This window comes from Octopus bimaculoides, chromosome 3 (genome assembly GCF_046866305.1).
Source record: "Octopus bimaculoides isolate indiv1 chromosome 3, ASM4686630v1, whole genome shotgun sequence".
NCBI lineage: Eukaryota > Metazoa > Mollusca > Cephalopoda > Octopoda > Octopodidae > Octopus > Octopus bimaculoides.
In genome coordinates this window covers 120,336,268-120,346,502 of record NC_142930.1, presented here as the reverse complement: position 1 = coordinate 120,346,502, position 10,235 = coordinate 120,336,268, and the positions used below count along the sequence as shown (strand labels likewise).

At 42.0% G+C, this 10,235-nt stretch overlaps 1 protein-coding gene across 3 annotated transcripts in view; it reads left to right on the top strand.

Moving 5' to 3' along the window:
- The window catches only part of LOC106869724 (uncharacterized), a 216,755-nt gene that overhangs the window by 161,606 nt on the left and 44,914 nt on the right, over window positions 1-10,235 (top strand). For all 3 annotated transcript variants that reach the window (XM_052966168.2, XM_089349507.1, XM_089349508.1), the window contains exon 2: window positions 973-1,131. In XM_052966168.2, the coding sequence (XP_052822128.1) occupies window positions 973-1,131 (159 nt within the window). The remainder of the gene's footprint in view (window positions 1-972; window positions 1,132-10,235) is intronic.

Below are 10,235 nucleotides of genomic sequence, written 5' to 3'. Positions count from 1 at the left end.
ACAAATATATAATATACATACATATATATAAATACCATACTATATATATATATTTAATAACATACATATATATATCTACATATATATACATAAAATATAATACATATATATATTTATACATACCTATATATAAATATACGTATATATATATACATATACTATATATATCTATTTATTATATATATACATACTATAATATAATACATATAGTATATATATACAATATAACCCTATATATACATTATACAATAAATCTATATACATTATACATATAACATATACATAAAATACATATACAATACAAATAATACATAACATACTACATAACATATACATACATCTACATACATATATATAAAATTTAGCCCTATACATAGATAGCTGGATAATACATAAGAAGAGAGAGAGAGAGAAAGCGAGAGAATAAGAAGAGGAAAAAGAAAGAAAGGAAGAAAGAGAACGAAAGTTGGAGCTAAACGTACACTAGCACGCGCATTCACATCAAATGTATGATTTTGTTAAATACAGAAGAAAAAAATGGTGTGAATACCGTTGATGTCTTATAAAAAGTTACGTCTACAACAGACCTAAAAATATTGTTTTTATTAAAACCGACTATTTCTATATACAGCATGCAATTAGTTAATCTCGGATTTTAGCTTTTTACCAACACGGAAATAGTCATTTGGTTATGGTTCTTTTTATTTGTTTGTAAGAATGAGAAACCGTTTTCCTTTATGTTTTCTCTGGAATATTTTATCCAACACGTAAAACGTGATGATGTTTTACAACGGTGTGCTGTTTTCGTATATTTATGCATTTCTACTGAATTATTTATTTTATTATAAACAGACTAATCTTTATATTATGACATCAGTGGGTTTTATCCAACTATTTCTTTTGTTTTTTCTCCATATACATATCTATCTCTCATTAGTTCTAACTATTTATGTTTCTCTTTCCCTCTTTCAGGCTGAGCGGTTCGCGGAACTCCTCCGAGACATCAGACTCGGCAACGACACCCCGGTATCGTGCCATTTCCGCTCTACCAGTCACTATATACAGCACCTGTCCGTGTTCGGATTGTCATTGCATAGAAGCTATCCGGACCCCCGTCTTTACCGTGAGCAGGTATTAATCTTCCCTCTTCGCTCCTTTGCGTCACATGCGCTCAACTCTCCTCACCTTTTCATCTAACCCTCCTCCTCTCTCCTCTCTTCCTCTCACACCTACTTCCACCACCCACCTCTCCTCTCTTGCTCCGGCACCTACATCGTCTCTTCACTCCTACCCACCTTCTGACTTCTACACCCTCCCTTCATCTCAGTCCCTACTTACACCCTACACATTCCAACCCCACCATCCTTATACATCCCATCCTACCCCACCCCATCCCTTAGACCCACCCTTGCTTCTCCCACTCTCGCCTCCTCACACCCCAACACCATCACACCACACCACCACAGCACACCACACCACACACCACCATACCACACCACATCACATCACACCACCCCGCATACACTATAGCACTGACCGCTTCTCAGCACCTACACCATCATCCACACATTTACGTATGCACACACGCATACCTGAAGGTCGCCAGCCCCCTTCCGCACGTACATACACGCTCTCACATATATACGCACGCGCACCTTCCTTTTGGGATCACTACTTTATCATCTTCCTTTCTTCCTAGCTCTCCTGTATGACCCCTCTCTCGGCATTCGCCATGATAGATCGCTAGCCACTAAACCTTTTTCTATTTTCTTCCCGCCGCTGCCACCACTACCACCGCCACCGCCACCGCTGCCTCTACCGTCGCCACCGCCACCACCACCGCTGCCTCTACCGCCGCCTCCGCCTCCGCCTCCGCCACCATCACCGTCACCACCGCCGCCACCACCACCATCACCGTCACCGCCGCCACCGCCGCCACCACCACCACTACAATCGCCACTTCACCAACATCATGAGAACCATCATCACCTTTCCTACTGGCACCACCATCACCATCACCATCATTACCATCGCAAAAACAACAATTTATTGGAGAATTATAAAGTTTCTTTGTGGATCGATTGATCAGATTTGCTTGATATGTAATCACGACATTCAAGAAGGCAAGTTGCTCTGATGAATAAAGAATTGTCCTTTATCAATCAGCGAACAGAATGGGTCGTTTAACGGAGGAGTGTTGGAAAGGCAATTGATGAAAAAAAACAAAAAAAAAAAACAAAGAGAAAAATAACAAGGTACGAGTAAACAAGAACAAAAAACAAAATCAATGATTAAAATCACAAAAAGAAAAATAAACAAGAATTTTAAACAAGGAAAAAAGAAAGAGAAAAAGAAAAATAGTGAAGAATCGTTTCATGTGATGTGAAGGATTGACTAGGACATTGACACGATGAGGATGATGATGATGATAAGAATGATGATGATGATGTAGTTGATGACTGCGTAGACGATGATCGAAGAAGGAGGATCATAAAGGCACTGATGGTGGTAGAGTTGGTGGTAGTGGTGGTGGTGGTGTCGGTGGTAATTCTCAAGATATTTATAATGTTTGTTGTTGTTGCTGATGATGGTCATAAGGCGGAAGAGACCTAGTGACCGTGTTGATGGTAGTAGTTGTGGCTGGTATAAAAGAGAGAATGATAATTCGGGAGGTAATGAAGAATGAAAGAAACGTAAAGGAAAAACGTCGTATATTGGTTACTAATTTGGGCAAGTCCATTACGTCGAGTCCAGTGATTAACTGGTATTTCATTTTATCAAAAAAAACAAAAAAAAAAAAACAAACAATGGCAGTTAAAGTCGACTGCGTCAGAATTCGAACTCAGAAACTAAAGACGGACGAAATGCTGCGAAGCGTTTTGCACAGCGTGCTAACGATTCTGCCAGCTCGCCGCCTACGCTGTGAAACGAAGGTTACTTTAATCCTAATGACGACGACAGCGATGACAATGATGATGATGATGAGGCGGAGAAGGAGGGGGGGAAGAGGAGGATGGGGAAGACGAGGGGGAGGTGAGTCAGGGATTGAAGGAAGAATTTAAAAGAGGAGGAGGGGGTAATGCAAATTGATGATGTTGGAAACGATGAAAGGAAATACGATGTTACTTGTAATTACGATGACGATGATGATGATGACGATAATGCTTATTATAACTCGGGTGAGTTTAGGCTTATTCTTTCATGTGTTTCAGTCATTTGATTGCGGCCATGCTGGAGCACCGACTTTAGTCGAGTAAATCTACCCCAGGACCTATTCTTTGTGAGCCTAGTACTTATTCTATCGGTGACTTCGGCCGGACCACTATATTACGAGAACGTAAACAAACCAGCATCGGTTCTCAAGCGATGGTGAGGGGGTACAAACATAGACACACAAACATATACATACAGACACATACTTAGGCGCAGGAGTGTCTGTGTGGTAACCACATGGTCCGTGGTTCAGACTCCTTAACAACAACATGGTCCCGGGTTCAGTCCCACTGCGTGGCATCTTGGGCAAGTTTCTTGTACTATGGCCTCGAGCCGACCAAAGCCTTGTGAGTGGATTTAGTAGACGGAAACTGGAAGAAACTTGTCGTATATATATATATATATATATATATATATATATATATATATAATTATACACACACACACACACACACATATATACATGTATGTATGTGTGTGTGTGTCTGTTTGTCCCCCCAGCATCGCATGACAACCGATGCTGATGTGTTTACGTCCCCGAAACTTAGCGGTTCGGCAAATGAAATCGATAGAATAAGTACTGGGTTTAAAAAAATAAGCTCTGGGGTCGATTTGCTCGACTATAAAGGTGGTACTCCAGCATGGCCGCAATCAAATGACTGAAACAAGTAAAAGAGTAAAACAGTAAGAGTACACACACACACACACACACACACACACACATATATATGACGGGCTTCTATCAGTTTTAGTCTACCAAATCCACTCACAAGGCTTTGGTCGGCCCGAGGCTATAGTAGAAGACACTTCCCCAAGGTGCCACGCAGTGGTAATTAACCCGAAACCATGTGGTTGGTAAGCAAGCGACTTACCACGTTGACTTTAAAAGTATAGAGGAGAAAAAAAAATGGAAAGGCAGAAGAAGGTGGTGGTGGAAAAGGTGAGCAGGTGGCAGCGATGATACGCGTGATAAATACGATTGCGATTACGGCGACGCAGAAGGGTTGATCAGAAGAGAATGGAGGGTTGATTATTCTGTTAATTGTGTTAAGGGAGGTAGCGAAGAGGAAAGTACATGAAGACTTACAAACAGGGTTGAGTAATTCAGTGGAGTATATGCTAATGATGGCTTCCGTAGCGGCGGTGATGATAACGACAACGACGTCGTTACGTCCTCGTTATTATCTTCGACGTCGTTGCCGCCGTGGTCTTCGCTCTCCTCCTCCTCCTCCTCCTCACCACCACCATCATCATCACCATCATCATCACTATCACTATCATCATCATCATCAACACGATCATCAACATGTTCCTCCTCCTCCTCCTCCTCCTCCAACATCATCATCATCATTATCATCGTCATCAACGTCGTCATGGTTGTTGTCACCCTCATCCTCATCATTATCATCATCACTAACATCATCGTCACCATAATCATTATATTCATCCCCCTCCTTCTCATCATCCTCATCCCTATCATCGCCGTCGTCGTCATCACCATCAACCTTCTCCTCCTCTTCTTCCTCCTCTTCCTCTTCTTCCTCCTCCTCTTCCTCTTCTTCCTCCTCTTCCTCCTCTTCTTCCTCCTCTTCCTCTTCTTCCTCCTCCTCTTTTCCCCCCTCCTCTTCTTCCTCCTCCCCTTCCTCCTCCCTCTCTTCCTCCTCCTCTTCTTCCTCCTCTTCCTCCTCCCTCTCTTCCTCCTCCCCTTCTTCCTCCTCTTCCTCCTTATCACCATTAATACCATCAGAATTGTCATCGCGTCGCCATCTTCCTCCCTCTCGCCATTCACCATCACGATTGTGACGAAAGTTTTGCGTCGTTTTCGGCTAACTTTACTCAATCTTCGTCGTCTGTGTTTAAAATCTCTATATAGAGTAATGTTGTCATTAAAACCAATTGCTATTAACTTCACTTCTAAAGAGACACATTTTAATTTCGATCAGCAAAGCAATTAAGGAAATGACGAATCGGTAATTGAAACGCGTACGAAAGAATTAGTTTAGCGTCTTTAATATGTTAACGTAGTAAGCGAAACAATGTGTTACTACCTTTCCTTGAAATATCGAGAAGCTTACTTTACATACTTCGTGACCGCCAATACAATGTTACCATACATATACCAGGTCAGCACAAATGTATGTAAGCAGGCTGCTGCTTTCTGTTTTATATTTCCAGCTAAAATCTAACCGTATAAATCTTCGTGTATTTTCATGTTGAAGACGGTAGGGATGATGATCGGCTTTCCGAATCAATAGTTTGGTAGAAGCATATACTGTGAAGTTTACTCTTTTACTCGTTTCAGTCATTTGACTGTGGCCATGCAGGAGCACCGCCTTTAGTCATGCAGATCGACCATAGGACTTATTCTGTGTAAGCCGAGTACTTATTGTATCGAACTCTTTTGCCGAACCGCTAAGTTACGTGGACGTAGACACACCAGCATTGGTTGTCAAGCGATGTTTGGGGAGGGACAAACAGAGACACACAAACACACATACACATACATATACATATATACGATGGGCTTCTTTCAGTTTCCGTCTATCAAATCCCCTCACAAGGCTTTGGTCGGCCCGAGGCTATAGTAGAAAACAAGCCCAAGGTGCCACGCAGTGGGACTGAACCCGGAACATGTGCTTGAGAAGCAAGCTACTTTATTTCATTGAATTAACCACAAGGGCTGTATATAGAGTGGTAGCTGCGGGCTGGACAAAGACATAAATGTGATGAGGATGATAACAAAAGGTGAATAAAAATGAGAGGCACCGACGCCCGCCGATCGATAACATCTCGAAAACATTGTTCAATACAAATCCAATAAAAGTCAAAAATTCAATGGCAGTTCAATAAAGTTCAATAAAAGTTCTTTTTAAAGATCTAATCTTCCTCATCCGGGCCTCCAAGCAAGTGTCTCGTCGCCATCAGGAGATCTCGCAGTGGCAATCCCGGAAGAGCATAAATAAAATCCTCTTTTTGACAGGTCTTTTCGACCTCCATGACTTCACTATGATTTAAGACCTCCGCAGCCACCTGCGGAGGCCAACGTGGGTGGTCTATTAATACCGAGTCGTAACGCTCACGGTCAAATAGATCATCCAGACACTTTTCAACGGGCCCTCCCTTGAGGTAACAGAAGATATACTCCGTTTCCTCATCACCAGGAGGGGCCGCAACCTGCTTTGTCAGTGGCACAAATCCCACTGACAGAGCCTCCCGATCCGGTGGCACACTTCCCAACGGAGGGGCAATGGGTTCGGTCGGTGGTACGTCCGCCGACTGTCTCCCGTTTCTCCTTTTCTTTTTTTTTTCCTTTTACCGGTTGCGGGGGTCGGGGCATCTTTCGGCACACCTGAGGTGTCCTCCGCCTTTCCCGCAACCTCTATTTCTCCTGGTGAGCAACCCCCGTTGCTCACCTTCCTCTTTCTATTCGTGGAGGCCACCGCCTCCACAACTTCCTTCGTCTCCCCCTCCAATGGTGGGGTGGAGGGCACATTCTCTTTTTTCCTCTGCTCCGGGGCCTTACCTCGGCCCTTGGGACAGTTCTTTTTTTAATGGCCGGATTCAAGGCACTTGTGACATTGAGGAGGGCGTCCTTCCAAAATCACTGGATACCTTGCCTGAGACGTTCTTAAAAAGTCTGGATACACCAGACTCGCAATCGACTGGGACCAAAGGGTCAACACCGACTTTGACCCCTCCCAGTCAATTCCTGGCAAAATTTCTACATTGAGGAGCTTGGTTCCGGTGCAGCCCAGACCCCGGCGGAAAGAATCCTCTATCCACTCGGGCTTTATTCCAGGCGGCAACCCGCACACCCAAGCCCTCGTTATTTTTTGTCTACAATATGTGGGCAGAAACAAAATTTCTTTGCCCTCAATGGGCCCACTCGCAAATTTGCGTGCTTCACTCCGGGAGTCAAAAAGCAACCACACGGTTGCATATTTGACTCTCCTTGAAATATATTTAAAGTTGGCATTCACATTCATAAGTTCATTTCCAATAACAGTTTGAGGAAAGACAGTGACGCTATCCTACACCTTTGAGTAGGTTCGGAGCGTCACTTTTCTTCCCTCCATTTCTTTCAACCACTGCTTGGGTGGGCACAGTTCCCACTCCAAGACAGTGTTGCCCTTTTTTGCCATGCTCAACAAAAAAGTTCAGAAAATAGTTCACAAACAAGTTAATAAAAAAGTTCACAAAAAAACAAACCAAATACAAAAGAACAGAAAGACAGAGCAGAGAAAACGAAAGAAGGAAGACAGTTTAAGTCACAGCAACACAATTCCGGCCACCAGCAATACTCACAGGTATTCCAATAAAGGTATTCCAATAAAGGTAATCCAGGGTCACAGCAGCAGAATTTTCACAAGTTTTGAGGAGGCGAGATACGCCCACAAAAACAACAATTCTCGCAAGGTGAGACACAAAATGTTTTCACGAAACACAATTTGCTCACTAAATGAGCAACAACTTAAAGCCGCCGAAAGCAAACGGAACTGCCCCAGAGCTATACGAAATTTACTGAAAAAAAATTGAAACACAATAAATTACACACAGCTCAAAAAACAATTCCACCTACTTCGGTCGACTTCACACATTTTCAATTTTGGACAGCATTAAACACAGTATCCACTTTGGTTCAACTGGAAGCAGCTAATGCGCAAGACCGGAAGCTAGCTACTTACCACACAGCCACTCCTGCGCCTATGTTTTGTTCTGAATTCATATTCTCCAAAGAGTATATCATATATTATTTTCGCCTTTCGTTCTTTCAGGGTCGATAAAATTAAGCACCAGTCAGATAGAATGACCAATTTATTGGACTATATCCTATCCGTCCGTCCATCCGTCCGTCGATCGATCCATCCATCCATCCACCCAGCCAGCCATTCCTCCATCCATCTATCTTTCTGTCCGTCCTTCTCCTGTCCTTCTGTCCATCATCCCGCTTTCCCTTACGTCCGTCTTTCTGTTAGCCCCTCCGTCCGTTCGTCGGACGTTCCTCCATCACTCTGTATATTGTCTCTACTCCCTAACCTCCATTACTGGGAGTTTCGTAAGTGTCCCTTCTCCGTAAAGTCCTATCAGAAGCAACCATCATTACACATTCCTACTGAATTCCCAAGTGTGACGAACTTAACACTGAATATAATCAAACCATCTTCATCTTGCTCCTTTCCATTTATTGGAATGTATATTACGGTTTTTATAAATCGATATAGTTATAGTGGGCGACCGAATAGAAGGAGCATCGAATAAAATACGTTTCAGTATTTTCAATAAACACTCACAATACCCGATCTGGGAATCGAAACCTCGCTCCTACGACTGCGAGTCCGCTGACATAACCACTGGGCCATTGCGCCTCCACAGGTATCACTACTAATGTGAACAGAAATAGAAGTGGGGAGAGTGAATCCCCAGATTCATTAGGGTGTAGGGAATACGTCTTTTCGTTCTAACTTCAAATTTCACCGAGGTTAATTTTTATTTTCTTTCCGCCGGTTGGTGGTGGTGGTGATCAATAAACCCTAGGGCCCCTCTGCTAGGGGAATTAATGGCGTCAAATAATTTACTCGTTTTAAAATTTACGGCCTGAAATTTTGGGGAGCTAGTTGATTATATTAACCCTAATGATAACTTAGTACATGTTCCATCAACCCTGAAAGGATGAAATACAACAGAACTTAAAAAGGGACGAATTCATTTTTTTATGGAAGCACAAGGCCTCAAATTTTGGGGAAGGCATTAAGTTGATCAAATCGACCCCAGTGCGTAACTGCTACTAATTTTATCGATTCCAAAAGGATGAAAGTCAAAGTCGACCTCTGCGGAATTCGCACTCTGAACGTAACGGCAGATGAAATAGTTATTGCCCACAAGGGGCTAAACAGAAGGGACAAACAAGCACAAACAAAGGGATTAAGTCGATTAGGTCGACCCTTGTCCGTAACTGGTACTTATTTAATCGATCCCGAAAGGATGAAAGGCAAAGTCGACCTCGGTAGAATTTGAACTCTGAACGTAACGGTAGATGAAATACTGCTAAGCATTTTGCCCGGGGTGCTAACGATTCTGCCAGCTCGCCGCTTTTACAAGATTAGATTAATAATGGCCGGACATTTCTTTCCTTGGAAAGAATTCTGGCGTGATGGTTATTGCACTAACTGGAAAAGTAAAACATACGTGTGTTGAAAATTATTTCTGTCTGGTCTGTCTCAAATTATACAACCTCAAACTATCTCAAATTATTAATATAATGAATCTACTAATAACACACTTGCAATGAGTGCAATTATATATATATATATATATTTTTAAGATTTTAACAGGTAGCAATACAATTACTCCAGAATCAAGCTATTTATAGATAAGTAGGCTTAGGAAGACAGATTTAAGCCTCTTAAAAATAAGAAATTGTGAATGGGTAAGTGGTTTTGAGATTTTCGTTTACAGTTAGTGTTTTCTAATGATGTCGGCCAACTGTAAATGTATGAATACAGAAATAGAGCAAGAAGCAAAACGAAATAAGGCATCCGTTCAGATCGTTTTCCTCAGTTCAATTTCATAAAAATATTCCATCCCTCCATCCATCCATCCATCTATCTATCTATCTATCTATCTATCTATCTATCTATGGATAAACCTAATGTTACCCCATTTTACACTATTGACATTTTCTGTGATATACGATACCCTTTTTTTCCCCTACCGACCCCTTTTGATCGGATTTCTTTTTTTTTTTTTGAAAGAAAAGATCTACAGTTGTATTTGTCCCCTCTGTGTGCAGCCTTGTGTGGCTAATAAAAGAAAGTTATCTAGCTATCTATCTAAACACTCATCCGTCTCTTTTTAAAATCGGTACCATTTTTGGCTTATTTAAGCTAATATTTAAGCTTTTCGCATTACGTACATAGCACTATTAACATTCCTTCGGCATTCTTCTGCTCCTCATCTTATTCCAATTTTTGTGGCTTACATTCTATTCTTTTTCTTCCATATTTCCTTTAGTTCATTTCTCA